This window comes from Alligator mississippiensis, chromosome 11, assembly GCF_030867095.1.
Source record: "Alligator mississippiensis isolate rAllMis1 chromosome 11, rAllMis1, whole genome shotgun sequence".
Taxonomy (NCBI): Eukaryota; Metazoa; Chordata; order Crocodylia; family Alligatoridae; genus Alligator; species Alligator mississippiensis.
Window position 1 is genome coordinate 67,174,941 of NC_081834.1, and position 17,856 is coordinate 67,192,796.

Consider the following 17,856-nt stretch of genomic DNA (forward strand, 5'->3'; position numbering starts at 1 on the left):
TGCCATTTCGATGTTTCGCCCACAGGATGTATTTGGGAAGGACAAAACTGCCCATAACTTTGTCATTTCTGGTCTGATTTGGATGAAACTTGCAGAAATGGTAGCCCCTTCAGAGTGCATGAAACCTGCCAAGTTTCAAGGAAATAAATACAGGGTGTTTGGGGAACCTGCACCACAAAATCTTGAAAGAAAAACTTGTGTCACATGTATGGGTTAAATCACAGTGAGGTTAAAACTGTAGGTATGCTAGCCCCTGCTCAGGCCACAAAGTTTCAAGGAGATAGGGGCAGGGGTTTGGGGGAAACTGTACCTCAAGCTGCGGACAAGCAAAAAAACCCCTCATAATATAGGTGACACTGTGTGAACTGATGTGAACCACACAGGCATAAAGGTTTCTACACGGCAGGGAAGCAAAGGAGCAACCTGTGTCTGTCAGTAGTCACGGGGAGTGTTAGCAGGGTGCCAAGTCTTCCAGCCACAGTCGAGGTGACTGGCAACAGGGGGAAGGCCTCGCTCAGGGCATCCATGGCAAGGGGGACCTGGCACTCCCAGAGGTGGTCATCCAGGGTGGCTGCTGCTTCGGATGGGAGGGCATCCTGGATGTCTCGCAAGAGATGACCCATGCTGCAGATGGAGCACATGCCCAGCTGGGTGGTCAGGGCCTCAGGTGAGAGCCAGGCCGACCGAGTGGGGTCAAGGAGATGACCCAAGCAGAGGACATGTGCCTGGATGAAAGCAGCCATGAGGCTGGTGGAGGCCAGGTTTGGCACAGGGTGCCACAAGGCAGGGTTGTGCACCACGGGCTACCTCAACAGCTGTGAGAACTGCAGGTGCTGGGCCCGGGGCTGGAGGCAGAAAGTGGCCTGCCAGGCTTGTACCACATCACAGTAGGAGGCCAGATGTACCACCCAGATCAGGAGCATGATGTCTAGCAGGAAGAGCTCCCAGTTGAAGATGAGGGCCCGCACCCTCTACAGGAACCGGCACACCATTTTAGTGCCAGGGTAGGTGCTCCTTGCTGTAGGGGAGTCACTGAAGAGCTTGCAGGCAGGTGGGCACCTTGCTCACCAGGTTGACCAGGCTCTGGTCCCCCTCAGCAACAGGTAGGTAAAAGACAGCTCATGGGAGCCAGTGGTGCCCATCCCAGGAAAAAAAAAATATACCAGCAGGTGCTGAAGCCTCTCGACTAGGTCCTGTAGTGGGTTGAGCATGGCACACTGGTGCCACAGGATCACCACCACTAGGTGGTTGGTGATGAGGATACATCCATAGTAGAAGAGGCTGGGTAGGTGCCAGTGCCACTGTTCCAGGCGGGCCTCTACCCCCTCCTCAAGGCTGTCCCAGTTACACATCATAAAGTTCAGTGGCCCCAGGAATATGCCCAGGACTTTGAGGCCTTCATGGCACCAAGTGAGACCTCCTAGCAAATCCAAGGGTGTCATGCTGTTCCATGCACAAAGCAGCAGGATATCAGTCTTGGCCCAGTTGATACAGGCCAAGGAGACATATTCATAGGCTCACTGGCAGTCTGTCAGAGCTCACACATCTTCCCGGATGTTAAGGAAAATGGTCACATCACCTGCATATGCTGTCAGCTGGAGCAGAGGGCCAATGGATGGGCCCATGGCTGATGGCAAGGCCACACCACTCAGGCAGTGCCACAACACATGCAGCAGCAGCAGCTTGATGGCCAGGATGTAGAGCATGCCCGACACAGGGCAGCCGCTTCTGCTCAGGCAGGCTTCACTTCTGGGCACAGAGCACATGGAAACTCCTCCCCCTGCCTAGCCATCAGCAGCACTGACTGCTGAATGGCCAGGCAATCACTGAGCTTCCAGATAATGGATGGAGCAGCCTGAGCAGCATCTGACAATAACGGGGTGGGGAGAAGGCAGGGTCAAAGATTGGGGGAAGCATAGAGGGAAAGACTGGGGGAAGTTTAGGATGGAATAGGCAGGGACTGGGGAGTTGGGAGGAAGAGACATAAACTGGGGGGATTTGTGGGGAAGGGGCCCAGGGACTTTGGGGAGCTGGGACGGGGGAGGTAAGGATGGCAATGTGGTCAGGAAGGTTAAAGGGGAAAGAAATTTTCAGGGCAAGGGGAATACCTGACCACCCCCGGCCACTGCTTTCCATACTGTAGTAGTGGAGGAGGGCTTCAACACAACTCACCATTACTTAGATTCTCTATCCAGAAAAGCATAATGCATTTATTACTTTCTCATATCTAGAATCTAATTATTGGAGGGTTGTCTTATATTCAGGGTCGTCTTATATTTTAGTTAATACAGTATTGTATTTGATGTTTCGTAACATTTTATAAATCAGCTATTCCTAACATCACATCACAATGCCCTTCTACAGTACATTTATTGCTTCAACACATCTACCTTCTCTGCAGGAAAGAAATGTGATTTTGTTTCAGTGATCTGTTGCATGCACTGGAATTCATGTGGTGAGTTATGGAATTCTCTGTTCAATTTTACAGCTTTAGAATTATACACGAATTAGAATTCTAAATGATTGGCATTTTCCCCATTTCACAGGAAGTGACAACAAAAACTACAAAGCAAGTTCACCTAATTTACAATTTCATGGCCATCATATCTCACATACAAAACTTTTGACAATAAATGATAACCTTCACGATGGTTCTTCCTTTCTTTCTTCTTTCCCTGTTTTCTTTTTTTTTCTCAGCAACCGGGTTTCATCATGTTTCTAAAATTTCAACAATGTAAGAAAATATGATGCTTATAAAGCTGGGAATTACATTCTTTGTCTAAAGTTTATCAAATTAATTCCAAATCACTTTTCCAGAGGAAAGCATATACCAGGGACTCAGCTTTGATAGTAAGCCCAGTCAGGGTTCTCTCTGTCACAACTTATCTCCCAAGATATGGAATCACTTTCTTAAGGGCCACCTTGACTTCTTTATTTCTCAGGGTATAAACTAAAGGATTGAGAGTCGGAGTCACAAGAGTGTACAAAGCTGCTACTATCGTGTCCCTGTCAAAGGAATAACTGGAGGCTGGCCTAATGTAGGTGTAGATAACAGTGGAGTAATAGAGAGACACCACAATGAGGTGAGAAGAGCAGGTAGAAAAAGCTTTTTTCTTTCCTTCACGTGTCCGGATCTTCATGATGGCCTTAAGAATGAAGCAGTAAGAGAGACATGTCAATAGGAAATCCCCCATGGCTAGGAAGATGTCTGCTGTGAAGACCATGATCTCATTTATCCTTACTGGGGTGCAGGAGAGGGCCAGCAGTGGTGGGATCTCACAGAAGAAATGATTGATAATGTTGGGTCCACAGAAAGTCAGCTGCACAATCAAGCCAGTGTGCACCCAAGAATTGGTCACAGCAATAACCATCACCACAGCAGACAAACCCAAGCACACACTCCTGTTCATCATGGTGCTGTAATGCAAAGGGTAGCAAATGGCCACATAGCGGTCATAAGCCATGACAGTGAAAAGCACCATCTCAGCACCCAGACACCATGTGAAAGAGTAGAGCTGGGCCACGCACCCAGAGAAGGAGATGGTACTTGTGATGGTCACTAGATTCCCAAGCATCTTGGGCATGATGGTGGAGGTGCAGATGATGTCTACTATAGCCAAGTGGAAGAGAAAGAAGTACATAGGCTTGTGCAGGCTCGGGCTGGATAGGATTGCAGCAATTATGGCAAGGTTGCCAAGTAAAGCGATGAGATAGACAGTGAGGAAGATGACGAAGAGCAGGATCTGGAATTGTGGGTGGATGGAGAGGCCCTGCATAATAAATGCAGTCACAGAGCTTTGGTTCTTCATTGCTTCATACTCTAGGAATCTTTGCAAAGATATTAATTGTTACAACTTCTTTAAGCCATCAACAGAATACCTCGGGCTGAGATTGTCATAGTTAACTATGGGGTTTTGCTCTGCATCTGTACCTGCAGAGCTATGTGGAAAATGGAATTTCCTTTTAATAGGACCCCCCCCCAACACACACACACACACATACACACACACACATACACACACACACACACACACACACACACACACACACACACAGAGTTTAGATCTTTTAATTCTATCAAAAAGTTAAGTTGTGAAGGGAAAAAAATCCAAACTTTTTCAAAGGACACAAAAAAGTTTCACACACCAAATTCAATTTCAATTTAGAGAGCACTAAAATGTATTTGTGTTACACTGTTATTGCAGCCCATGTTCATCCATGGAAAATGCAAGAAGCATTGTAAAAAAAGACTTGTTTAATGATATTTTATATAGGACCACCTTTATAAATGAGAGAGATTGTGGATGTAGGGCAAGTTCATGGGCACAAAATGTCCATGGGTAACGTGAGGAAAGGCATTTCCTTCCCAGAAGCTTTTTTTATTATAGTTTTCCCAACAATACTGTTGTTCCAGTAGAAAATATCATCAAACAGATCATCCTTTAAACTTATTGCCAAAATGAAATTTGCTTTTGAATTAACAATTTATTTCTTTTGTATGTTGTTTCAAGGAAAATGTTATATTTTCTGGAAAAAAAAATCAATATTCCTAAAGGGGAAAAAAATGATTTCAACAAACCTACATTTTCTTAACCAGTTTTTTCAAGATGAGATATTTCAGCTACCTCCACTGAGATAGCCTTGAAAATCTCAGCCATGTTCTTCTTTATGAATCAAGTACGGAGTAGAACAAATAATAAGGGATAATGAATGAAGTATAGTGAAAACAGAATATACTCTGAACACTTTCAATTCCCAGGGACCCAGAAACTCCAGAGACAGCTCTCAGCTCTCAAGACTTGCAAATGTAAAGATCAGTTGGTTAAAAAGTGGTAAATATATATTTCGGGGGATGCGGGGGAGGTGGAGAAGGAGAGCATAATATGTTATTTTTCGAGATAAAAATATTTTTGTTCCAGGTGCTCTTTGGAGGTGGGTGGGGGAATTTTGGTTACTTCTTTTAACAAAATACATTGCTTTTTTTCCCGCTTCCTTTTAATTTTTCATTCTCTAAAATACCCTTTTTCTCTGGCTAAGCATTTTGTTAACAAACAAAAAATGGGAATCACCTACAATCATCTGAGATTATTGAGGACTCTACTCCCAATGTGCTGACTGAGATGTGATATTTTAACCACTTACCAATCCTGTGAAGAGCCCCATGGGCTTCCCTGGCAGACATTCGTCATTAAAAAAGTTACACTTAAGCAACAGTCGATGGTCACAAGACTAGTATCCAAAACACAGGGTGTAGTGCTGGTCATTTTTTCCCCTTCGCAAACTGTTCTTGATGATATATTGGGTTCTCTACTAAATGCATATTTTCATGGAAACCATTTTTTTTTTGTTTTAAATTAAAATTGAAAAAAAAAGTTTTAAGTCAAGAATATTTTGGTTTTGAGCTGAAAAAACTTGGTTTGCTTTGATATTTGGCTTTTCTTTTCTTTTTAGTGTTGTTTCTGCCAAAAAGGTTGCCCCCCTTTGTCAGAGGTAATCATGGTTGTCTATGGATTCAAGCTAGTATATTATGCTTTTCAGCCAAAATATTCTTGATTTTGATATGGGAAAAATTGACAAAAATGTATATTGAGCTTCTCCACATTTTTATACATATATATTAACTTATTTTTGGCCTGATTTCATTTTTGAAAAGTTCTAATTACAATTAAAATAAGAAATATCCAAATGGCTTCTGGGTCAATGTAATATAGGCATGAGGAAATAAGAGGACCATTCCTGCAAACATTCACAACTCAACAGAGTGTTTGCCACCATAAACTTCTGTGGAAGATACTCAGCATCAAAAAAGCAATGTTTTCAGTTAAATAAATTTCCACATTGAGCACTCAAAAATCACCTCTTCTTCACTGAAACATAAAACATCCCAGATTTCAAAATATAATTCAGAACACAGTAAGTGAAACGAGTGCATTATCTGTGATAATGCTGACTTCAGGCATTTGAAAATCACACCACCTCCCCCCAGTTCACTTTTATATTCATAAAAGTCTATGCATGTACAGGTGTTTCAAGATCTTTTATCTTTACCTTCCAGGTTTTTGATCCTTTAGGTTACAGATGTGTCCAGATTTCTAGGTATTCTCTATAACAAGAATGGTACCAACATTTAAAAAGATGAAGGTATTTTACAACTGCAGGAGCTAGGTGTTAGCTGAAAAAACCAGCATCAGTTAGAGGGAGCCATGCATTATAATAGCAAGAATGAAAAAGACTGCATCTATGTATAGACACAGAGAAAGATTTTGTAGGACAAAAATTGAAGTTAGATGCCCATAGAGAACCATCAAAAATCAGGACAGGAAGGAACCTCATGAGTCATCTGGTCTACCTCCCTACTCAAGGCAGGATCATCCCTATCTAAACCATCCTAGACAGTCTATCCAGTTTGTTAAAGCTTCTGAAATAACCCTTATTAACAACTACTAGGCAAAGTGCCTGAACCAAGAAAAAAACACCTTTTAAGTCACATGGGTAAAATGAGGGGGGGGGGGGGAGGTTACTGTCCGCATCCTGCTAGAGCACGGCAATGAAGCAGTAATGTTAATAGTCATTGTAGTAGTAGTTACACCACTACCAACAACAATAATTCATAATAATATGCAATCATATTTAGAACTAAACCACAAAAATGTGTTCTAATAAAATTCAATGGCAAAAGTCTCATTGACTTGCACTTCATCTAATTCTTTGCTCGCCAATACATTAAATAACAGACATTTAGCAACAATATAAATGCTCACAAATTTTTTTTCTTCTTCACTTCAATGGCACAAACGAAGATTCTGCATAATTATGCTTGGGGAGAAAAAAACAAACAACTGATGATTATATAAATGTACTACTACTACTACTACAAGTGCTACTTCTACAATTACTGGTACTGCTACTACTAATATAAGACTGTTTTCATCAAAAGCTCTGCGTTGCAATGGCTACTGCATCCATAAAACTAAAGTGCATTTGCAGAATACATAGGGTGTCTTGTTAGACTAAGACAAATAGGCAGAGTAATATATGAATGGCCATGTGATTATTTTTCCGCAGAGCAACTTGCAGTAATTGCTCCATAGTGAACCCTGAAAGGGAGGAGGTGGGGGGAGGGGGGGGGTTGAGTCAGTGTTCTAAAAGGTTAAATACATTATACTTTTCAGTCTTTTGTTTTGTTTCTTATACTTTTCCACTCTTTTGTGGCCCTTGGCCCCAGACTATTTTATCAAGGATAGATGGTATCACTCACATCTTATAGATAAAGAAAATTGGTGAGGGGATGGGAGGAGGAAGAGGCCTGTTTGTGGAACCATGCTGCATTCCAAGGTTGCAGGGATGATGTAATAGCCTCAAGTATTCTCTAATATTCAGCACATTTGATTTGGGGTGAATGGCTGGCATACATGTCTTAATCACAAAACTGTTTATGCCTAACCCAAAGGTAGGGCAGGGCATATAGCACTATAAGCAAGGTAATGGTTAAGGGGAAAAAAATAATGTGCACTGTAACTCAGCCATATTAATTAGCCTTTCAAGAGTGACATGTAGATGTAGGTGATTAGATTGCTTCCATTTTAGAAGGCCATCTATCCAGAGCACTGTCATGTTAATGGGTCTTGTTGATTGACGTGGTACATTTACTATGTTAAAAATTGAAATTAAATGAACATTTTCTATCATGCATGAATAAGAGGAAAGAGACTCCTACTTTCTTAATGAGTTTCAAACATATAAAAACATTCTGTTCAAAGGTTAATGAGTAAAAAAAAAATATTTCCAAATCCTGGAAATACTTTTGAACCGCTTAAGTTTACTACAAGATAAAATTCAGAAAATCAGTGGGACTGCTTGCCCTAATAAAGGACATTTGTAAGACGTTGCTGTTTTGGGGGCTGAAGTTAATTTGGGTGATTACCAGAAGCATTTTGTAACTACCTCTAGTATTTATACATAAATTAAAGTTCGATAAAAAATACCCAAACTTTGAATCCTGTATTTACTTACATGCCACATCCTTTGTTTCCCCCATAAATCAGCCCTCTACAATTGGGGTGCATGTCTTAAATGGGAAGCTGATTTTTTCTTCATTGAAAAAGAACAAAGGAGAGACAGGATAGTTTCTTTCTTCTCTCTCAGGCAGCATTTAGGAGAGACAGAGCCTAGTACTAACCCTTTCACAGCCACTCTCAAATTGGCAAGTTTTTGGCTGAGCAGCCAGCTGAGATTTCAGAAACCAGCCTGCCCTGTGGCTCCTTTACTGCCACCTCTGGGATGCCCAGTGCGGCAGTAGTGACAGTGTGGAGTAGCTGCAGGGAAGCTCACAGGTGGTGGTGAAGGAGCTGCACTGCAGCCTGGCAAAGCATGGGCAGCCACGGCAAAAAGAGCCCAGCAGTGGAGAGGGGTAGGGGCCACTTTCTATCATGCTAAGCAGTAGTTTCTGCCCAGCTGCTATTACCACTGCTCATCCCTGATGGGCAAGTCTGGAGCCAGCGTGAGGCCCAGGCTGAGCAGCAGCTGCACAGGACAAACTGCTGCTCAGCATGTGTGGAAAAGCATCCCCTCCCCCTCTTGTTACCAGTGTTTCCTGGTGCAGCCACTCTGAGCCTGTGCAGAGTACCCTGCATCTACTCTGCTGCCATTACTGCCCTGTGGGGCATCCAAGAGGCAGCAGTGATGTGGTGGAGATGCAAGACAGCCCCATGTGGGGTCTGAGTGGCTGCACCGGGAAGTCCTGGCAGCAGGATGGGGAGGGGGCACTTCCCCCCACCCATGCCAACCAGCAGTTTGTCCCACACTGCCGCTGCTCAGCCCAGATGGGCAAGCATTGCGGAGACAGGTCTGTGCACGTTGGTCCCCACCTGTACCATGGCGCTGGAGCAGAAGGTGGGACTGGGAGGAAAAGGGCATGCAGGAGCCAGAAACAGCTGGATGGCAGTGCAGAGACCATGGTGGTGCACTGGGGCTGACGCTGGTGGGGCCCAGAGACAGGTGGCAGAAGCGTGGGGTCCTGTCTCACAGGGTCTCTATGGAGCTGGGTCAGTTCACCTCTCTCCATGCTGGTGCAGACCAGCAAGCTCTTTCTGCTAGGAAGGGGCTTCCAGCTGAGTGGGGGCAGGACTTGGGAAGGCCTTGCTGCTGCAGGGTCCTGCTGTGGCTTCCCCTGGGTCCTACTGCCCCGGCCCCTGTCATCTTTGACAGGCAGCCAGGGGAAGATTAATATCAATTTCCTAGACAAGATGGTTCGGTGGGCTGGGTTCAGCTTATGGGTTGTATTTTGCCTACCCCTGATTGAGGAGAACTAGATGGACCTGAGGAGAATCTATTAAGGAAGCAGGAGGAAGGCTATCTCAAGGAGACAGAAGAATGGGAAGTTCAACAGGAGACCAGCCTGACTAGAGCTGAAGCTCAAAAGGGAATCATAGAAAATTCTGAAATTTGATACTATTACTAAGAAGGAATGTAAGGATTTCACACGAAGGGGGGGGGGGAATTAGGAAAGCTGGGTCACAATTTAGGATTCAAATGGCCAGGGACATAAAATGGAGCCTGCAATTATGTCAAGAGTAGGGGAAGACCAATGAAACAATAAGTCCCTTATGGAAGGCAGAAAGCAGTTTATTTATGGATGATGCAGGGAAGGCTGAAATCTTGAATGGCTTTTTTACTTCAGATTTTACAAATACAGGCAGCTACTAGATGACTAGTGCATATGGCAGCAACGCCATGAAAGGGGACAGACTGGAGTAGTAGAACAGGTTAGGGATTATCTAGAGAAGCTACATTATTTCAAGTCAGCAGGGCCAAATGAGGTGCACCCTAGGGCAAAGGTATCAAAAATAGGGCCTGTGAAGATGCATCATCTGGTCCCTGGTGCTAGCCCTGGGTCTCTAATAAGCTCCTACCCACATGCAGATCTCACTGAACTAAACCTGTGTGCAGGGCCTGGGATAATGCAGCAGCCTCCGTGCCAGCTCTGGGACTTGTGCTGTACATGTCACCTGCACAGGGCCAATGCAGGACCCACCCCACATTCTGGATCTATCACCCTCTCCAGCCAGTCCAGGTCTGCTCTTTCATGCAGCACCCTCTCTGGCCAGTCTGGGATGCATCCTGCATGCAGGAAGCACCAACTGCAGCCAGTTATGAGCAGGAGGCACTGGCAGTGCGCTTCTGAGAGTTGGACACTTTGTGCATTACAGTGAGAGACCATCCAAAGTGGGTCCATGGGATTCCTATATGCTGGAGCCAGTGCTTGCTCTATATCTTCTGGGATTGTGTCACATGAGGCACCCACTCTAGACAGTCTGGAATCCATGCTGTGCACAGCACCCACCCTGTATAGACTGGACCTGGCTCCATGTGTAGCTTTCATTCTGGACCAGGCAGAGAGGTGGTATATGCAGCGGAGTCCCATGGGGCAGATGAGGTTGATACTCCTATCCTAGAGAATTGAATAAATTAGCTAAGGTAATTTTGGAGCCACTGGTTATCCTCTTTGACAGCTTATGGAATTGGGTGAGGTCCTGGATGACTGGAAAAAGGGCAAATATAGGGTTCCTCTTTAAGCAAGAGAGAAAGGAGGAGCCAGGAAATTACAAAGCAGTCAGCCAGACCTCAGTGCCTGAAAAGATCATGGAATACACTGTGAAGAACATACGTGTAGAACAATGTGATCAGAAACATCCAGGAAGCACCATGTTACCAGATTTGCCCATTGCTTTGGGGTGTGCTCATTTATTAGGGATAGTTTCTAGGGTCTTGGTAATTCTGTCAATGTGCTGCTTGTGTTACTTGTGTTTCTATACGGAGCTGTATCTCTCCCTTCTGCAAGCCCACACCCCCAATGGAGCTATCTTGTAGGACTCAGTTTCAATGGGACTGGGTTCCTCCAGTCACCAAATCAGTCATACACACAAACAAGCACAGATTAATGTGACACGCCTGAACCGGCTGGGTTGATCAGCATGAACAGGCTGACACCCTCATATGCCAAGAATCAGTTCATCAGAGCAACAATAAACTGCAGTCAGACACAAGCACACAGGTGAACAGAATCCCTCTGAATCCAGTTGGGTGTCCAGCTGACACCCTCATGGGCCAGCATTCAGTTCATAAGGGCACGTCTGAGTCAAACTGGGTCAATCAGCCTGTACAAGCTGATCCCCTTATGTGTTTCAAACTCAGCACGTCCCAATCTTTGGCCTCTTAATGAGCAGACCCCACAGTATTTTTGGGTTTCACAGGGATCTTTAGCTTAGGTAAAAGAAGCATTGTTGCAGACCATGGGAGGAAAAAGAAGCAGAGAAGGAAAAATATACCCAGTTACCAGCAGTTTGACTATAAAAGTTATTTATTGCTAAGCATATGAAATATATAAGGTACTAGTAGTAATAGACATGCAAAAGAAAAACAAACACAAACAATTACAGTACTACCCTGGTTTCACTAAGTATTTGGGGAAACTTAGCTCAAGCTTAACTAATACAGCTTAGGTTCAGAGGTTTGTGTCTAGAGAGAAAAGAGAGAGAGAGAGCTCTGGGATCTCACCAGTCCAAGGTACTCAGGCTGCAAAGCTGACAGGCAGAGTCCGTAGCACAATTCTTGGAGAGAAACGATCTGTTCTTCCAGCGTCCCAAGAACAACAGGCAATGGTGTCAGCACAGGAGTTTTTCTTTTTTCTTCTTTCTCTTCTTCACTGATGCTTTTTTACAGATATTTATACCCTCAGTTCAGCTGCTTCGAAGCATCCGCAGTAGTGTAAATCATTGTCTTTTCTCTTGACAAGGAGTTATCTGGTTTGAAACATCTCAAAGAACTGATTGATGATCAGGAAACACATAAGGTTCAGGAGTTACCAGGTACTTGGGAGCCAGCTTGAAATTCCTATGGATGGCAGATATGCTGATGGGATATCTCATGGTTTCTTCAGAAACAATAGATAGCTTGCAGCATCAGGATTTTGGATTTTTACTTGTTGTGCACAAGCTTCAGCTTAGCATGACTTTTCCAGATCTTACTATAGTCTTTTAAAAGACAAGACAATTATTGGGGTGCTCATAACCTTTTATGGAGAGGACTTCCACCAGTCGTCTCGGGAAATGTATGACAGCACCTGTGATTAGGGCTCCAACGGGCTAGATGCTGTGATGAACCCTTAACCATTGTTCAAATGCTGCCCATATCCCCTCTGACTCGGTCTCTTGCCTCAGCAATCCCTAACCCGGCAACCAAATTTTAGTCAATCAAGTTTAAATAGGCCTCCCATAGTGGGACCCGGGAACGTACGGCCCGAGATACCTATTAAATTTAGAGGTGTGTGTGTGTCTGCGGTGGGGGGGAGGGGGAGTCCTTAGTATATCCAGATTAGAACTGGTCTGATAAATGCTGAGCTGGGTGTGTGTGAACATGGGTTGATTAACATTTGGAGCACAGATTCCCCATCATGCAGTGCTCCCCTGCTTCTCTGGTCCCAGAATTCACTGCAGTCTCTGCTTCAGGCTTTCTGTTCTCCATCTCTCATGTAAATGAATGGTCATGTGGTTCCATCTCGGATGCAAATGAGACCTAGGGCAGTTGTTTCACTCTTGTCACCCTTATCTGGAGGGTCTTAGGTGTGTCTCTCACTAGATCTTAATCAGTTTTGTTTATATAGAGGAGGGGAGGGGGGAATTATTTGAGTCAGACAGACTGCATCCTGTGCCAGGGTTGCCCAAGAACACACAGCTGAGACGTAACAACCAAGAGCAGGTCACTCCTGACCAATCTGATTACCTTCTGTGATAACGTGACAGACTCTGTGGTTGAGGAAAAAAAAAAGTGAATGTGATATACATTGACTTTAGTAAGACTTTTGACAATGTCTCTCACAATCTTCTCATCAACGAACTAAAGAAATATAGACTAGGGAAAAAAAAAAAAAAGGTGTTTTAAGGTGGGTACAAAACTGAATAGATAGATGTTTAGTCTTTGAGTAGTCATCAATGGCTAGTTGGGAAGAGGTACACGGTGGGGTTCCCCAGGAATCTCTCCTAGGACCCGTATTGTTTAATTTATTCGTTAATCACTTGGAAGATGGTGTCAAGAGCACATGGAGCAAAGCTAATGACACCAAGTTGGGTGTGATTGTAGACACTCTGGACTGTAGAACTCTGATCCAGAATGGTATGCAATCAACCAGATGAAATTCCACAAAACATATGCTAAATCCTGCCCTGGGATGAAATAATTGCATGTGCAAATACAAATTGTGGAATGGCTGGCTAGGCTGCAGTACTGTGAAGGAAAACCTTGAGATTACAGTGGATCATATGATGAATATAAGCCAACACTGGAACCAAAACAGAAATAAATGTATTCATCTGTGGTAAAATGCTTAGCTTTAACTCAAAATAAAACATTTAATTTCAATTTTTTTGAGAGAAGAGGATTTTTTAGTAATTTAAATGTTTTTTTTTTAAATATCCTCCTAACTGAGAAGGAGTTCTGAATTCCCTGGTAGGATATGAGGAACTCATGTTCAATAGGAGAAGAGGAGCTTCCACCTTCTGAGAGTAAGCACACCTGAAGGGGTAACAATTTAATTGAGGACTGTTCATGTTTACCCAGGGGGATGAAGATTGTTTAGGTACCTAGTGGGGTTCTGTTTTTTTAGTAATTTGTGTTAGACCCTGACTCCATGCAGCACCCAATGACTAGGGAGATGACGGTCCAATTACCCATGGATCCTGTTACTCATTAGCCAGAGCAGAGCTGGGAGCAAACACTGGCACACATTGCTCGCAACAGCTATATTCAGAATGGAGACAGCTTTGGGACAGCTCCCTCACCGATTGAATATGGGAAGCTACAATGAACAATAGTTGTTGTTTTTTTCCCCCATATTTATACACTTCATTTTATACTCATTAACAGTTACTCTACCTCCGTCTCACCTTCTGTTCCACTCATTTCTCCTCCCACTCAAGCTCCGCCTCTGTTTCCTGCTTGCTTCATTAGCATAGAATTACCTATGCAATTCATTCATTTACATGACTTCTTGCTATGAGCGCATGTCTAAGACCTTGACTCCTGCTCTTCGGTCAATGGGCAGACTTTGACCAAAACCTGGAAGCCTCTGGAGGCTTCTTCACCATTCACCTTTTTGCATATGTTTATCTAGGATTCTGTTACCAATTACATGTTGTCTTCCACATTCCAGTCTGTTTTTCTGTTTCAGGTTGTACCATCTTCCACCCTTTTTGGGGGGGCCCTGTATCTTATCTTGTTCCTTACTGTAGCTGGTTCACAGAGCACAGACTCATTTGCTGCTTTTTCCTCAGAAAATGGTTGACACTGTTAAAATGGTTACTTAGCATAAGCAAATGGCTGGCCTAGATATAATTTTGTCCTGTGGTTAGCAGCTCTGCTAGGCCTTTGTATTCAGCTGAAAATCCAGTGCTTCCTAATAATCAAAACTATTGTTACCCTAACAATTTGCAGGGATCTTGGTTTTCTGTTTGCCACAGAAACAAATAAGAAAAGCATGGATTTTCTCCTCTGAGAGAGATAACCACAGCTTTTCTGTTTTAATGGACAAAAATGAAAGAAACTTGCAGGTTTCCCTTTGCAGGCTGGTAGCCTTCCACCCCTTTACCACGCCCCAAGCCTTGCAGCTGGAATAGAAGTTGTTTGGTCTGGGTCTACACCCTCTCTCTGGCACTTGGGCTCTCCGCGGCCCTGTCTCTCTTTGCGCCCTCTCTCTGGAGCTTCTCCACAATGCTGCCCCCTCTCCTGGGGCTTCTCAAGCACGCCTCCCTTCTCCTGGGGCTCTTTATTGCTCCTTTTCTCTAGGACTTCCTCACAACAATGCTGCCCTCTCTCTGGGGCCTTCTCAGCAATGCTGCCCCCTTCTCCGGGGCTCACCACAATGCTGCCCCCTTCTCTGGGGCTCACCACACCCTCACTGGGGCGGCTCAGCAACACCACCCCTTCTCTGGGGCTTCTCAGCAATACCCCCTTTCTGGGCCTTCTCAATGATGCCCCCTTTCTGAGGCTGGGGTCAGTGCACCCCAAATGCTGCATCCTCACCAGCACTGGAGCCCCCACACTGCTGTGGGTCCCCTATGAGGCCTCCTCCAACCCCTAGTAGCCTCACCCAAACCACCAGTGACCAATAGCATCACAAACGCAAGCCTCTTAGCTATAACATAAACTGTAGCTGCATGGCTATAATCGTGTTCAAGCCTACCAGGGATACTTCATCCTGCCGCAGTGACAGATGCTGCTCCTGCATTCAGGCTTCTTCTCTCTTCCATGGCAGAGAGCTCCTTCCTCCTTGGCTGCTGGCAGGGAACTGCCTCTGGCCTCAGCCCCTAGGGTTTATAAGGGAGCCAGGCCCTGCCCCTTTCAGTCAGCTGACTGCTGGCAGGTGTGATTGCTTGTTAGCTCCAGTTGCCCTGGCAACCAACTGTTGGGCTCCTTATTCTCTGCTAGGGCTCTTTCCCTAGCCTCTTCCCCTCTTTAGGAGCAGGGCACCTAAGTGCTTTGCGACACTTGGGTTTCCATCTTGGGGGACCCTTTGCTTCTCTGAAATCCCTTCTTTTGTACCCTTTTTCTCCTCTGATGACTCTTCATTCCTGAGCATCGTTGATTGGTCTCTTTGTGGTCATCATACTACCCATGTTCTGATCTGTAAGCATATTCCTTTGTTCCAACAAACCCATAACATGAATGCATATTAATGTGGTCATTTACCAGGGCTCCTAATTTGGTCTGTTCACCAAAACTTGGAAATCCCAAGAGTTTTTCAGTAGGGCACTGTGACCTGGCACCAATGCTGCAGAGTCTCTTATCTCTGTTTGGATACACTATTTATGTTATGGAACAGTGTGGTACATGTCTTCAGTTTCCCAGACTGTGTATCCGATGGCTTCAGACACAGTGGGCCTTGAAGGAAATTTTGTCACAAACAGGCTTTAAGATACCAATTAACCCTTTCCATTCCCAGGGACCATTGTTCAAATTGCTCTACTTTACCTACAAGCCAATTCCTAAAAGAAAACCTGTAAATATAATTTTCTAGCCATCAAGTGTCTCTGTCAGGGCCCAGGTGGCTGTGGGTCAGAAGTGGGGGGCACCAGTAGGGTCAGGGGGCTGTTGCTTGGGAAGGAGGGGAAAAAGCATGGGCAGGGCACTGGCCTATCATGGCTGATGAATGACACAAAGCAGCAAAGGGGACATCTGCAGTTGGTTCCATGTCTTGGTGAGCTGAGGGGGAAGAGAGAGCTCTGGTTTTCCATGATAAAAAACAAAAACAAAACAAAAATCAAATGACAAAATATATAGGCATTTAGAATTGATTTTATTTTAATGGTTGAGACACTGGTAGGCTTCCAAATTGCTTTAATATTGTAACTAGATCAATAGAACTTTGTGTTCAACTGAATATATATATATAGTGGTATTTCATTTTAGTCATGGAAAAATGAGAATTTGGGGGTTTTTAATCAGACAATTTATACTTGTATTTCTTTTTTAAATAAGACACTTTCCAAATTTTAAGCAGGGACAACCAGGATCCCTGTTGATTTCCTTCTAATGACTACAGGACCAGGAGCATCTAAGAGGTGTGGTTAGTAGGTGAGATAACTGCCTGCTGCAATTTTGTCATTGTTGTTTTTTTTTGCTGTGAGAAACGGGATATTTACTTGTTTCAACCAAAATCAATTGTCCACAAAAAAGGCATGCTTTCTGATGTTGTCCCACCTCTGTGAAATTTTTAGATTTTTTTTTTATTGTCTGTCTCTATAACATTCCTCTCAAGGATCCCATTCCTGATGTGCATGTGACTTTAGATGTGGAAATTTTAAAGTTGAATACATAGCAAGGGGACAGCAATACTATGAAAGGCCAGTTAGGTTGCTTTTAGTGTTGGGCCAACCATTTGCATATGATTTAAAGAGAAGCAGAAAAGGTAGGGCATGAGGGACTCTGACCCTAACACTTTTAATTTTTCTTCGGAATAAGGCCCATCTACATGAGACGCTGACTGTACAGTAGCTTGTTACTACTGTGCAGTAGTGTCATGTGGCATGAAGTGTGATGCAACGGTACTGCACAATAGTATTGGGCTATGGGCTACTGTGCAGTCAACCTCACCTAAAAGCTGTTCAATTATGCTACTGTGCAGTAACTCCATTTTCTGCACAATCATTTACTACTTGTTTATACAAGTGCAAAATAACTATACAGTAATGACTGCACAGTCAACCATTCATATACATGCAGTCAGTGGGTTAGAAATTTCTTTGATAAGTTTGTGCTACATGTTTTTCTGTTATATATTCCCTTTCCAGATCAACTAGAAGCTCAGACAGGACAAAACTTGGAAGAACTCTGCTGTAGACCTGTGGGGTCAGACAAATTCTCAGGATCTCAATATTGCACTGTTAGACAGGAGGGTGTGACACAACTGCACGTATACACACACCCACACTACCAGCTCTGGCACATACACATCCAAACCAGTACATGCATACCTATCAGCAATTCAAGCACATATACTATACACCCCAAAAGTCAGACACAGATCACTAATTCATATATCATGCACACAATGCCATAGATATACACGCACACACACTCACCAGTTCACACACATACAGTCCACCAACACATACACACAGGTAAGTTCCTAACTTGGATGGTAGAGTGTGTATGTGTGTGCTTGGGGTACCTGGGATACTTGAGGGAAGGTTCAGGTGAGAGAGAGAGAGTTAAAGTGTAGGGAGCAAATTTTGCCCAAACCAGGAATAGAACTGGTGGACTACAGAGAAGCTGGTGGAGGAACTGAGGCTTGGGTTTACTTAA

General features: G+C 44.1%; 1 protein-coding gene across 1 annotated transcript; it reads right to left on the minus strand.

The window, feature by feature from the left end:
- Positions 1–2,882: 2,882 nt before the first annotated feature.
- Positions 2,883–3,809, minus strand: LOC132243926 (olfactory receptor 13G1-like). Its single transcript, XM_059714414.1, has one exon. It carries the CDS (start codon positions 3,807–3,809, stop codon positions 2,883–2,885), a length of 927 nt encoding a protein of 308 aa, XP_059570397.1.
- Between the last annotated feature and the right edge of the window lie 14,047 nt (positions 3,810–17,856).